The 15,470-nt window shown below is 34.7% G+C and overlaps 1 protein-coding gene across 6 annotated transcripts in view; it reads left to right on the forward strand.

The window, feature by feature from the left end:
* The window catches only part of USP25 (ubiquitin specific peptidase 25), a 127,135-nt gene that overhangs the window by 85,062 nt on the left and 26,603 nt on the right, over nt 1-15,470 (forward strand). For all 6 annotated transcript variants that reach the window (XM_081798830.1, XM_031038385.2, XM_006742671.3 and 3 more), the window contains 4 exons: nt 876-946; nt 1,592-1,820; nt 3,524-3,724; nt 11,886-12,025. In XM_081798830.1, coding sequence (XP_081654956.1) covers nt 876-946; nt 1,592-1,820; nt 3,524-3,724; nt 11,886-12,025 — 641 coding nt within the window. The remainder of the gene's footprint in view (nt 1-875; nt 947-1,591; nt 1,821-3,523; nt 3,725-11,885; nt 12,026-15,470) is intronic.

Here is a 15,470-nt window from a genome sequence, read left to right on the forward strand (position 1 = left end):
TGCTCAATAGAAACTTTGATATTATGGATATTAACCTGTTGCCTATAGTGTTTGCTGTAGATACTTTTTTCTTAATTGTCTTTATCATTTGACTTTTTTTGGTGTTGGTTTTGTTTTGTTTTTATAATGTAAATTTTCTTCAGTTTGGGGAGAGAATCTTATCTTTTCCTTTATGGTTACTGGATTTTCTGTCAGGCTCAGAAAAAGGTCTTTCCCCACTCTGAAGTTACTAGTATTTTTCCGTAGTCTTTCATGGTTTCTTCCCAATTCTTTTCAGTGGCTTTTCGTAGTATAGGTTATACTATAATTTAACCATTTCCCCATTAATAGATCTTTAGGTTGTCTCTAATTTTTTTATTGTTATGTGCAATATAGCTGTGAATAATTTTGTAGAATGGATTTCTACTGGAAGTAGAAGTAATAAGTAATGGCAGTTTCAACATTGTTTCCATTGGTGATTGTGGTAGATTTTTATTGAATGACATATATGTATATAGAAGGTTTGTGGCAAAGTTATTTTATTTCATTCCATAGTTTTCCTGTTTTAAATAAATATGTAAGGGGCTTTATGTTCCATTTCTATTGACACTTTTCCTTTATAGATTTGAATAAAGTTCACTTTTATAGGCTCGGCACATTTTCTAAGTGAATCATATTTGTTTTGGTTTTTAATTATGCACTTGTGCTATATCTTTTATTAAGGAGAACTATATTTCGTTTTATACAGACTCCAAATAGTAGTATTTCTACGAACAATTTTAGGAATTTTTCCTTATTCCTCTAACATATTGGTAGGAAAACCATTAGTTACTATCTTATGTCTCGTAGAGACGTACTTGATGTTAATCATTTTAAATCACATCTTCTATCCTTAGATTTGCAGGAAAGCATATCCAGAATCCATCGAACAATTGAACTAATGTACTCTGACAAATCTATGATCCAAGTAAGTTAAATTTTAAGTTGGTAAGTATTGCCAAAATTACATATTTTTATTTGTATGATTAACCTCTAATTCTTAAGCTAATTTTTCTTAATGTTTTTTATAAAATTGCTGATCTTAAAGATTCCATATTAACATCGAGTTGTATTCTCATAGTATATTTATTGTTTACTTTTTTTATTATTTTACAGTAAAACTTAGCAAAAATTTTCAGAAGGTCTTAGTGTTTACAGAAAGTCCTATGGGAGAAATTATATGGTTATTTAAGGATATTAAGATTTGGGGGAGAAGTACAGGGCTCAGTTACATTTTAACTTTCGGTATACATTATGTAGGCCATATTGCTAATTCAGTCATCAAGTTATAATTGTGAAGGTTTGGACAAATCATACTATATATAATATATTCATCATAAGTTCATTTGAAAGAAATTTTCAAAGTTTCAAAAATATCCTATTTATACACCTGCTTTACATGTCATTAACTTATTTATCTCCCCCCTTTTTATTTCATAGTGTATTTTTTTCAAAATTTTAATCACAGCCAGTTTTCTATGGTATTCTTCAATCAGATAGTTTATGGGTTTCATGGAATGTGGTATTAATAGACTGCTTAACTGTGGCTTAACTCTTCTGTTTTCATATTTAGGTTCCTTATCGCTTACATGCTGTTTTAGTTCATGAAGGCCAAGCTAATGCCGGGCACTACTGGGCATATATTTTTGATCATCGTGAAAACAGGTGGATGAAGTACAATGATATTGCTGTGACAAAATCATCATGGGAAGAGCTAGTGAGGGACTCTTTTGGTGGTTATAGAAATGCCAGTGCATACTGTTTAATGTACATAAATGATAAGGCACAATTCTTAATAAAAGGTAAGCACATGAAATATATAGGGTAGTCTATATTTTTAAATAAGTAGGTCTTTTTTTTTTTTTAAAGATTTTATTTATTTATTTGAGAGAGAGAATGAGAGAGAGAGCACATGAGAGCAGGGAGGGTCAGAGGGAGAAGCAGACTCCCTGCTGAGCAGGGAGCCCGATGCGGGACTCGATCCCGGGACTCCAGGATCATGACCTGAGCCAAAGGCAGTCGCCCAACCAACTGAGCCACCCAGGCACCCAAATAAGTAGGTCTTTTATGTGACTCTGGTCTCTGGTGTGATTATTTAAGTGTAATTGACTCAGAGGGTGATGGTTATGATTAGGAAATGCGGTTGGCTTATTCTAAGTGAGAAACTGGAATTGAAGAGTAATGTAATCAGGGCTGACAATTGCAATATTATTTTGTATTCAAAGTTAACTATTTAGTAACTATTATAAAATGCAAATCTGACCCTAATGATGTAATGTATGGTGATTAACATAACAATAAAAATAAAAAAAATTAAAAAAATGCAAATCTGACCTATTTCTCCTCGCCAAAATCCCTTTAAGGACCACATCATGCACTGACTCATATTTAAGCTCCTTAACCTAATATATAGGCCTCCATTTTCTGGCCTCTGTCTTTCAAGCTTCGTTTATAAACGTTGTCCATTTCAAACTATATATACTTTACTGATATTTGAACTGCTTGTTGTATTCTCTTCACACCAAATGATTTCACACATTTATAACTTTAGTTTTTATGTTTTTTATTTTTTGGAGGGAATGTTCTTTTTTCTTTCTTCTTTTGTCTAATTTCTGCTCATCTGTCAAGATTCAATTCAGGTGTCATCTGCTCTGCCAAGGTTTTTTTTTTTACTTCTACCAGAAAATACCTCTCCTTGTGTTCTCATAGCATACCTCTATGGGGCACTTATGTGTGTTGGAATTGTATGTCAACTTGTCTTTTCCACTTCACTCTAACCTTCTCAAAGCCAGGGACCATGTCATACTATGTCTTAATCATTTTATTTCTTATATTCTAATACAGGCTTTGCATGTAGAAAGTACTTAATAAAGTTTTGTTCAAACTGATAAAAATCAACTTTCCTTTTGTGTTTAACCATTCAGCAACACTAGCCAGGTGGTCCACTTATGATGGAAAGCTACAGTGTATTTTGTATGTGTGCAGAAGTTCAGTAACTCTTAGATACTACTTCTGTAATGTTTTTGAAAATCTTGCTATATTGATTAGTTTTCAAATTGCCTATAAGTATATTGCTGTGCTTAACTGCTTTGGATGAAAAGGAATTTTAGTTCTGTTTTGAGTTTAATAAGGTTATGAGTTATTCTCATTTTGTGATTTTTATTTTATGAATAATCAAACATCTAGTATTTTATTAAAATAGAAAATGTAGTACTATGTCAATATTTGAGTAGCAAATGATTTTGGCTTTATATTCTGTTCCGTTTTTTTTTACTCTTAATCTAGAGATTAAAAAAAAAAGCTGAGAACATTTCCTATAATAGATTATCAAATATTTGCATCATTGCTTATCCAAGCATTTGAGTTTTCTTTTAATTTTTAATATTGATTTGTTAAATGGTAATAATTCATGCTTTAAATCCCATTTGAAATGCATCCTGTTTTGAGCTTTGCATTTTTCCTTTAATTCTTAATTTTATATTAGTTTTTGAAATATGATTTGCAGAGGAGTTAAATAAAGAAACTGGGCAGGCTCTTGTTGGAATAGAAACATTACCACCAGATTTAAGAGATTTTGTTGAGGAAGACAACCAGCGATTTGAAAAAGAACTAGAAGAATGGGATGCGCAACTTGCCCAGAAAGCTTTGCAGGAAAAACTTTTAGCATCTCAGAAATTGAGGGAGTCAGAGTCTTCTGTAACAACAGGTTAGTACCTTTTGATTAAATTGTATTTTATTATCAATATATTTATTATTGATACTTTATTATAAAAATAAGATATGCTCATTTAAAAAAGAAGTTTAATTATGTCAAAGTATGAAGAAGACAGTAAAAATCATCTGAAATTCCATCACTCCTCTGAGTTGCCACTGATAACAATTTAGTTTACCCCTTTGACAGGCACTGCTGTATTCATATATACGTTTTTCAAGTTAAATGAGATGATTCTGCTCTTTCTCTGTCCATCCTGCCCATTTTGATTGGGTCTGACCCTTCTTGGCCAGAAGCTTAGAAAAGCCATGAAAACCAGCAAGTAATCCAAACCTTTTCACTAAAGCTATCGAGAGAGTGAACTTTTTACTTTACTTTAGTAATTTCCCATTTGAGCAAAATAGCATTATTGGTATATCTGTATATATTTTGTATAATACTTTATGTAATATTTTGTGTAATTATGCTATTGTTATAGAGCAGTTATTTGATTTTTTCAGAATTTTTAAAATTAAAAAATTAGCTGAAACTAAGTATTTAATATTTAAAAATATTCTAAAGTTATTAGCTGATGAAATCAATAAAATGTTCAGAGTAAACAGTACAAGAATAAACATGTTCTAGCAAAATTGAAAATAAAATGTCTTCTGATTTTTTTTTTTTTCTTTGAAGATTACTTTCATCATCACAGAGTTGTTCACATATTTTAGGGCAACATATTTTCTACTGTGAAAAAGTGCTATTTCTCTGTAGTAGTTGGAGGAGTGGGAAGAGATAAACACAGTTATTTTTGCAAACTCATTTGTCTGTTTCATAACTCTGAGTGGATCTTTTTGAATGTCCTTTTTATGCAACATCTGTGTGTTTTGTCTTTTATTTTTTAAGAAACCATTTTAGAAAGGAAAAAAAAAAGCATTTTAGGTGTTTGCTTAATTTCATCTTTTACAGACCAGTTCCCATACAGCAGTAATTACTTTGGTGAATTTTAGCATTATCATTTGAACTTTAGAAGAAATTATTCTCTCAATGGAAGATGTACAGTACCACAATATGGTATTGTGAGTAAAGCAGGCACACACAGATCTGTCCAGACTTGTTAACTTGTTTTCATATAAATTGATTAGAGTCCTTGATCTTGATGTTAACAGGCATTGATTCAGAATTTTTAAAAGACCAAGATAATGGTATTATACCAACAAAGATACCAATATTATGATCCTCAAATGCAATATAGTATATCTGAATACCACCATTGTAGTGTGGTAAGCTCTACCATGATGCACGACTGTATTTCTTTCCATACATTAAGAGCCACCTTGTAGACTACATGAAGGTCTGTGGTTTCACAGTAATGCAGTTTCTTTACAGTGACTTTGTCTACTTCCATAAGAAATGACTCAGTAGATATCAAGAGATTTTTGTGCTCAAATCACAGTATGTACATTATAATTCTTTTCATTTTTGAGCCAATTCCATCCCTTTGTGATTTCATTCCTTGTCTTTGGTACATATCCTTCTCAAACCGATCCCGAGAACTTACCCCAATGGAGCTACTTTGTTATACTTCCACTAACTTTCATGCACACCATTTGCATGTGTCTGTTCTTACCTTACTAGTGGGAGAACATGGCTGCCTAATGGCATAAGTGATAGTGGTACCTAAGCACTCAGATGAAGGTGAATCCTGCATTCATTGGTTAAGCTCCAACTCTGTTTTTGGCTCACTTACATTTTTGGCACCAAAATATTAAGTGCTGTACGGTCTCCTTCTTTTCATCTTGTCTTTCACAAGACTAAATTTACAGACTTAACACATTTTATTTCCTTTCAAACTAATACATATTCCCCATTAATATTCCTGTCTGAGAGGACTAGACAACTTTGCCCTCCCATTTGCATTTGTTATCTTATATTCTCTCTGTATAAAAGGCCACGTCTATATGCCCCATACCCTTTATCCTGATTAATACTTCCTACCATATACTGTAAATGCTGTTTTGTAATTTAAAAAAAACCAGGAGTAGGTATTAGGCATATATTTTCATGTCTTTCTTTTTAGTATTTAAAAAAAAGTACTTGAGGATGGAGATGTATTACTGAGAGGAATCAGAATAACTAAAAAATAAAGAGACAGAAATGGTCAATTCATATATAACTATTATGATAATTATCTTCCAGGCTGGGTTTTTAGAAAGTAGTGGCAATAACTGCCTGAATTGGAAACATTGTGTCACCTATAGAATTGCTAGAAGCATACACTTTGAGTTTGTAGGAATAGAATGTGCTAAGTCTATAAATTTGGGGAGTGAGATTATTGTTTAAAAGATTGGTTTCTACTACTGTATTATTTTATATATCCTATTAAGAAGTCCATCCTCTGTTGCAGGGCAATTTAACATACCACAGTTGTATAAGGGAACTCATTAATGTTTATTGGAACCACTTATCTCCCTAATCATTAGTAGAGAAAGTTTACTTTAATGCCCATGTCATCTTACTTCTCTTCACAGTTTCCAGAGTAATTTGCTCAATTTGGTATAATATTTTCAGCATATTAAAGAGAACCTATATTTAAATCTCTCAGGTTTGCACTAGAATTACGAGTGACTAGTGGAAGTAATATGAGGAAATCTTGTTCATAAAATTCATCAGAGTGATTTTTTTTTCCTCAAAAATCTTCTCAATAAAGCTATAACATGAGAACAATTAAAGTCAGTTTCTACTGAGTGATATTCCAAATAAGAATATTGGTTTATATAGTATTAATTAAATGAGTATTTGTTCCACTTCTGCTTACATGTGACCAAGAAATCCATAGAACTCACTTCTCTAGTACCATTCCTTGTCTTACTGAAACTAAGTAATAAATGATGGAACCAAAAATTATTTGGTTCTTTTCATGCTACCTCCTTACACGTGCTTACTGCAAAGAAAAACTTACCTGAACACTTATGTTTAGAGATCTATTCAATAGTTCTTTACTACGGTGTATACGGTCTATACCTGGGGAATTTTTTTGTGAGTATAAACAGCACACTCCACCTAAGTAAGATCACCTAAGACTTAACTGGGATCAGAACCTCTGAAGGAAGGGTCCAGAATATATATTTTTAAAAAGGTCCTCAGATAATTCTGAGATATACCTCTGGTAAACAGTATGGCTCCAAGCTATATTTATAAAACAGAGAAATTATTCAGAAGGAGAGAAGAGCTTTGCACTTTTATTTGTGTTTCTCCTGTCTTATTCAAAAACTTTTTTAAAGATTTATTTATTTGAGAGAGCACGAGTGGGAGGGGAGGAGGGTGAGGGGGAGAGAATCTCAAGCAGATTTGCTTAACCAACTGCACCACCCAGGCACCCCTAAAAACTATCTTTTTTTTAATTTAAATTTTAGTTAGTTAACATGCAGTACACTATTGTTTCTGGAAAAACTGTTGAAGTCGTCATAACCTGTGTAGCATATCCGATTTTTTTTGAAAAGGTAGAAAAAATAAGGTAAAGAGGTTAATATTGGTATGGAATGCATTCCATAAGATTTCATAAATTTACCTAGAGGGGGCTTGCAGAATTGGCTCTGGAACTTCTCTACAGATACTGTCTACACGTTAAAAACAAGCTGATATTCCAGGAAAGTACAGCTGGTTCCTGAGAGTAAGACCTGGTAGAATGAAGAATATCATCAATATTCTCAGGTTCCTTTAAAGCAGGGACTGAGTGATGTTCTTATTTATATCTTCAGAATCTAACATAATAAATGACATATAGTAGATGACCCTTGAATGTTTTCTGAATTGAATTCATTTCCTATGGAGATTCCAATAATGAGTTTCCTTTAAGTGATCCTCATTGTATGGGACATTTTAAAAGTTTAGCCAAAATAATGATACATTAGAGAAGCAGGCTAAAAATGTGTGGTACAGATGTAGCTCTGTCCTAGGTAAATTTTAGGTTTAACTCTGGTTCCTAAGCCTCCACCCCCCCCCCCCCACCTTCCCACAATTGTTTGTGGTGGTACCCAGGAAATTGAAGTCTTAAAAGTTTCTCTCGTGATTCTACGCAGCCAGCCTACCATGGCTCTTTATAGGCTGCTTTTGGGGAATTGTTGATTTTAAATACATTTCTAGAAGTGAATGTTCTGCATATCTTTGAAGTAATCTTCTTTAAATAGTCTTCTAAATGTGAATGTAATAAGTAAGACTCCTCAGTAAGGCAAGGTATTAAATATTTCTGAAAGAGGAGATGTTGCTCCTCTTTTTTTTTTTTTTAATAGTAGATTTAAGATCTTGGGTGTGGGGATAGGGTAACTGGGTGATGGGCATTAAGGAGGGCACGTGAGGGGCGCCTGGGTGGCTCAGTAGGTTAAGCGTCTGCCTTCGGCTCAGGTCATGGTCCCAGGGTCCAGGGATCGAGCCTTGCATCGTGCTCCCTGCTCAGTGGAGAGCCTGCTTCTCCCTCTCCCTCTGCTGCTCCCCCTGTTTGTGCTCCTCTCTCTCTCTGTCAAATAAATAAAATCTTAAAAAAGGGGGGGGCATGTGATGTGATGAGCACTGGGTGTTATACACAACTGATGAATGATTGAGCTTTACATCTGAAACTAATGATGTACTATATGTTGGCTAATTGAATTTAAATTTTAACAAAAAGAAAAAAAAGCAGATTCTTATGCTGTAACAGAAAGCCAATTGGTTATCGAGTTAACTCTCCCCTTAAAATGTTGAAGAGCATAAACAGGAAATATACATAAGTAGAACACTCCCAAGCCCTCCCAATCCCTTACTCACTGTGAAGGTGGACCAAAGGAGCAGATTCAGAGTACTAGTAGAATGTTGGGGTCTTCTTTAATGGCCAAATAGGTGAATGAAGCCTCTACATCATGAACTAGAGCATGGCTGGAAAATCTCTTACGTGGAGGATAACCATTTACAAATCTCAGTGAAGTACCCATAGGACGAATAAGTGATATAAGAGACACTTTAGATACAGGGATATTATATACCTCTGTAGAATATTGGTAATCACCAGCCGTATTCCAAATTGAAGCCTGAACAATATTTTAAGCTGAGGGACCAATTAGTATATAATTATCTGATTTTACTGGGGAGTTCTTAAAGTGAGTGAATTTTATGTCAGTTTTCTTCATTACTAATATAAATGGCGCAGGCTCAATAAACATGCTTGATGAAGTTTGGGTTTTTGTTTCCAAACTCCCAGATGTTAAATCCTCATAGGTTCCCCTAGTGACTGTACAGCACCACTCAAATGTCAGTTCCCTGGAAGATACATACACAAGGAAAACTCTAGAAGAAATAGTTCTGTTGTATGACATTTAGGCAAGATCATTCAACATTACTCATAAGTTTTTTGGACTCAAATCCCTATGTGGAAGGGAATCTTGACCCTGGGGATCTAAGATATATTTTACTGTGTTGATCAGATAAAATTACTTTTGTTCCTAAGGACTTATTTTACATAGACTGTCCATGTTTCAGTGTGTTAGACCAGTGCCAGACCAGATGGATTTCTTGGCCCTCATTGCATTAAGTTCACATCCTCCTATCCGCTGGAGGTATAGTCTAAAATTTTCTTTACCTTATCCATCCATACAGGGCACTGAAAGAACATTGCAGTACAAAGTCAGGAAATACAGAAATGAGGGCATTGACTTCTTTAAACTTCCCTCCTGTCATACACACTGTAAGCATTCCTTCCTCTAGTTTTCCTTGTCATAGTAAATTTTACCTCCATCATCCTAGTTACTCATGCCAAAAACTTAATCATCTTCACATCAGCCTCCAAACCTTTGTGTCCAAAATACATCTTCAATCTTACCAATTCTCTCTACCTCTCTTGCTGCCTCTGTTGTCCAAAAGCACCACCATCTCTTGCTCATATTGCTCTGGTACCTTCTAGTACTTTCACTGACCTCTAGTTTTACTTTCCTCTCTAATCCATTCTTCACACTGGAGCCATAATAATTTTTTTTTTAAAACTTGCCACATTGCAGGGCACCTGGATGGCTCAGTCAGTTGAGTGTCTGCCTTCGGCTCAGGTCATGATCTCAGGGTCCTGGGATCGAGCCCCGCATCCAGCTCCCTGCTCAGCAGAGTCTGCTTCTCCATCTCCCTCTGACCCTCCTCCCTGCCTGTGCTCTCTCTCTCTCTGTGTCTCAAATAAATGAATAAAATCTTAAAAAAAGAAAAACAACTTGCCACATTGCCATTATATTTATCCTCAAAACTTTTAATTAGACTCAAAGGCCCTTTGATTTTGCCCCTGTCCTCTCTTGCTGTATCTCTCCTCTTACACTGTAGTCCAGCCACACTGCCCTTCTTTCAGATCATCTTTCCATCAGGGATGATCAACCCCTCATCCTTCAGCTAAAAAGTCAGTTTATCTCATATTCCATAATCTAAGTTATCACTCCCCCATTTTATTCCTAGCATGTATTATTATAATATTGTCACAATTCACATGTGTGATTCTTTGATTAATGACATTCTCCATGATTGACTCTAAACTTCATGGGGTGAGAGACTGGCTGCTTTGTTCATACTGGGAGTCCCATTGTCTAGCCTAGTGCCTGGCATATAGTTAAATACTTAATTAAAATTTATTGGATGGATGTATTCCCATGCATATATGTTGAAATTATAGTATTTCTTACTGAATAATGTTTCACTTTGAGAGTTTTTTTTTTTTTTTTTTAAATCAGATATCGAAAGGATGACAATAGCCCTGTTGTGTCAAGCCAGTTGGTTTGGAGGGGCTCATTTAACCAATCCCAGTAACACTGTAGAACATTTTAGTGTACTTTATTATTCCTTATATCCATTACTTATTAATTCATTTGTTCCATTAAGTTATTGTGTGCTTATTGTATGCTAGGTGTCGAAGAAATAGCAATACAAAAAGGAGATAGCATCCCTACTCTTGAGATTCTTAGTCTAGCAGGGGATATGGGCTTGAAACAAATATAATAGTAATTAAGTCATAATTGTGGTAAAGTGCTAAAAGAAAGAATAAGTTACTTTAGAGCAGTGGTTCTCATTTGAGAGTGATTTTGCCCCCCAGAGGACATTTGACAAACTGAAGACATTTTTGGTTGTCATACCTGAAAGGACAGTACCACTTGCATCTAGGGGGTAGAGCACAGTAGGGGGTAGAGCACAGGACCACTCCACACCAAGGAATCAAAATGAACCAAAATGTCAGTAGTGCCAAGAAGCTGAGAAACCCTGCTCTAAAATTGGTATAATCAGGAATACTTTCGTAAGGAAGTGGTATTTAAACAAAAAGACATAGAAGTTCTTAGATGGGAGACTGAGAGTGGGTTGAATATATAGGCAGAGGGAAGAACATGTGGAAAGATCTGAAGGTTGAAAGGAAAAATCTCTTTTTTGATGTATTAGATAACCTGAAAAAGAGCATAGAGCACAGGATACAAAGTTATGTTAGAGAGAGAGGCAGAGGCCCACTTACATAAAGCATTTGGGGTTGTCTATAAAGCATCTAGTGGGATGTTCAGAGTACATTGTTGCATCGATGGGTCTGGAGCTCAGAGCCTAGATGATAGATAAAACTTTGAGAGTTCTTTGCAAGGGTGGTATTTGAAGTCTTGAATTTATATTAGCATCAGTTTGCTAGGTTGTAATTGTTTTTCCTCTGACAACACTCAATTACCAGGGCAGGTTCAGAAAAGATAGAAGGTTGGGTTCATTCAGGGTTAGGTTTGGTCAGGGAGGTGTGGAAAAGGATTTGTGGCCAGAGAAACAGCTGCTGTCTTCTCTGTGGAAACTCAGACCAGGCTTGTTATACACACTAAATCCTTTTTTTTTTTTTCTTTTTTGGTAGAATGCTGACGCTCTTCCAAAATGAGATTTTAGTATTTATCATGACATAAAAATTTGCTATGAATTTCTCATCATAGACTATGAGACAATGAGTATTTTCTTCAGTGATTGACTACTCTTGAACCTGATTTTTTTTTGGGGGGAGGGGTTAAATTCTGGGGTTGGTGCTCTATGTTGAGTGGTATATTAAATAAAAGTAAAATTGGTTACTCTATAATTTGAATTAGAATTAAATAACAGATTCATCTTTAGATAGCTCTCTGTGATTGGTATTAGATACACAAATGATTCTTTTCTTATGAAGCACAAGCAGGAGAACCAGAATATCTAGAGCAGCCATCAAGAAGTGATTTCTCAAAGCACTTGAAAGAAGAAACTATTCGAATAATTACCAAGGCATCACATGAGCATGAAGATAAAAGTCCTGAAACAGTTTTGCAGTCGGTAAGAACTTTTCTTTTAGCTCTCTGAACATAGCCATCTTCATGACGTTTCCAGCAGTGTAATGGAGAGTAGCTACATGGGAGTCAGGAGAGGCAGGGCCAAGGGCCAACGCTACCATTAACGTCATCAGGGACTGTGGGTGTTACCTAACCCCCAGGCTGTAGCTTCCTCAACTGTAATCTTTTTAAAGATGCTTTTTTTTTTTAAAGATTTACTGATTTTTTTTTTTGAGAGAGAGAGAGCATGAGTGCCCAAGCAGCAGGAGGGGCAGAGGGAAAGAGAGAGAGAGAGAATCCTCAAGCAGACTCCCTGCTGAGCGCAGAACCTCATTTAGGGCTCAATCCCAGGGTTTTGGGATCATGATGTGAGCCAAAATCACGAGTTGGCTGCTTAACTGACTGAGCCACCCAGGTGCCCCTAAATGCTTCTTTTTAAAAATAAATTTCGGTCTTCCTGTTAGAGAATGAGGAAGAATCATAATCATAGACTAAAGTGATCATTTGATTTGGAACTTAAAAAGAGAAGTATAAAATTTAGCATTATTTCTTTTTCCCTCACCCCTTCCCTCTATCTTTAGTCTTATTACATTGGAATAGTTGGAAATATAAGGTAATAATTTTCATTGTTCCATGGAATATGTTTAAAAGTAAAATACTAGAAATTCTAGGTTCAAGTATTAGCAGGATAAATGTGATCTTGCAAAGTGTTTTATGCATATTTCAGTAGAGTGTCCAAACAGAATTGTCATTATAACCCACCTGTGTTGTAGCTTTCAATTGTGTCTTTTTATAGCAATAAATTGAGTACATTGGTATTGTACTGTGTTTTCAGTGCATATGACCTTCTGAGAGATGTTATTTCACAAATTTCATACTACAAAAACATTAGTTGCTGTAGTTATTTTTTTATTAGTGAACACAAGCCGCTGTAATGCAGGTTTCTTGATGGTTAATTTTAGTATTTGAAGACTACCATCCTAGAGAACTAAAGGGAACAGGACATTCAGTTTTTCTTTTTCTTTTTTTAAAATTTATTTATTTGAGAGAGAGAGAGATTGAGAGAACGAGTGGGAGCAGGGGCAGAGGGAGAAGCAGACTCCCTGTGGAGCAGGGAGCCCCATACTCCACCCAGCACCCTAGGATCATGACCTGAGCCAAAGATGCTTAACTACTGAGCCACCCAGGCCCCCAGGACATACAGTTTTTCAACACAGTTTTCTACTTAGTGAACTTAATCTCAACAATAACCTGCTAATTGCAATAAGGTCTTTAATGTGATAGGACCTTGATTAACCAAAATGTTCAGTTAATGAGGTATTCTGTTATGTTTTGATGAATGAAACAATCAGAAATCACTTTTTTATTTCACTTCCTATGTGAAAAATTTTGATTATTATCATTTTACTATAAAAGATGTTTTAATATAGGGTTTTTTTTTTATTATTCCAAATTTTGCAAATGTCCTGGAGATTCTAATGAGCTTGAGATGAACCCCTGCTAATTCAACTCTAAAGCATTCCTGGAAAATGCTTCTTGTAATGGATCTGAGATGTCTAAGTTCTTGGGGTGTGATAGAAGAGGAAAACCTAGGGAGGTACAAAGGGCAGAGAAGTAGATACAAGGAAGAAATATTTTTGCCTGATCTAAAAATGTAATTTGCTTGGCCCTTTGCTAATTAGGAATTTTATTTGTTAAAGCCTACCTTATGGTTAATAAGTATCATCATTTTAACTGTAATCAGAAAGCCAAAGGTATTATTTAGCTTAATATAGAAACATGATTTTTTTAGTTTGGCTAATCATGTATAACCTAAATTGCATAAACCATCACTTAAATGTATTTTTATATATAATAATATATTTATGTATGATAATATATATAACTAATATATATTATATATATAATATGAGTATCATCTTATAAGCCTACAATCTACTGCTTCACCTTTATTTGAGAAAGGAGGATGACATTGAGAGAATATGATAGACAGCTAGCATAAATATTTTTCCATTTGGCATATCTGCTGGAGTAACACCAACAGTTGGCCCGAGTTGTTTGTATAAATCCTGCAGCATGTCTAAGAATATGTTAATCGTGGCTATCTGAAGCAGCCTGTTCGTGGTCTCCTGATTAGTTGCTTAGGATCATAACCACATACTGGTTTTTCTCACTTAAAGATACACCTTAGAAACTAAATCGCATGCATGAAAAGAGTGTTCAGACTTTGGGATTAGATAGTCTTGGGTTTTTTAATACTGGTTTTATTTCTCACTAGCTATGCAAACTTGAATAAGGTGCTTAATTTTTCTAAACATTGGTTTGCTTTTACATAAAATGGAGATCATTGTGGGATTAAGATTATTTTTTTGAAGGTACTGAGCATGTCGTACAGGTACTAAGCAGCTGTTAGTTTCCTTTTGTTACTTAAATACAAACCATTTCACAAATATACAATATATTAAGTTCCAACCTTAGCTTAAGAATTCCCTGGAAGCATAGTCATAGAGAGATAGTCTCTAAACGTATAAAAAGCTTACTGTTTAGAAGAATGTCTTTAATTTTAAATGAAATATTTTAAAATTTGAAAAATACAAAAAAAGTATACTTCAAGAAAGAATCATGTGTAGTCCCACTACTCAAAGCTCTAATCACGTAATATGTTGGTATTTTTTTTTTCGTTCTTATTTTTATGTACAGGTTTGGGATTTATTTTGGTAGCTGAGGTATTTCTGCATATACAATTTTGTTTATATATGCCTTTTCTTCTTTAATCATTTAACATTGTGACATAACTATTTCCCCCATGTTAAAAATTCTCTGTGAAAAACATTTAATGGTTGAGTATTATTCCATTGAGTGATTAAATTCTTTTTTACGTACCCATTCCCCCACTGTATATTTGTTTCTACTTTTATATTATTATAAATAGGCTGTTAGAAATGAAATTTTCTCCATATTCCAATTTATTTCTTTAGAATAGATTCCCTATAGTTGAATTACTAGATTAAAAGGTAGGGGGTCGAGGTGGTTGTAGTTACATAGCTTTCTAATCGCCCTTTCATGAAAAACCACTTTTTTTTTTTTATTCTTATGTTAATCCCCATACATTACATCATTAGTTTTAGATGAAGTGTTCCATGATTCATTGTTTGTGCATAACACCCATGCTCCATGCAGAATGTGCCCTCCTCAATACCCACCACCAGGCTAACCCATCCTCCCACCCCCCTCCCCTCTAGAACCCTCAGTTTGTTTTTCAGAGTCCATCGTCTCTCATGGTTCGTCTACCCCTCCGATTTCCCCCGCTTCATTCTTCCCCTCCCGCTACCTTCTTCTTCTTTTTTTTTTTTTCTTAACATATATTGCATTATTTGTTTCAGAGGTACAGATCTGAGATTCAACAGTCTTGCACAATTCACAGCGCTTACCAGAGCACATACCCTCCC

The sequence above is a fragment of the Leptonychotes weddellii genome, chromosome 1 (genome assembly GCF_054177405.1).
Source record: "Leptonychotes weddellii isolate Sample4059 chromosome 1, ASM5417740v2, whole genome shotgun sequence".
Taxonomy (NCBI): Eukaryota; Metazoa; Chordata; class Mammalia; order Carnivora; family Phocidae; genus Leptonychotes; species Leptonychotes weddellii.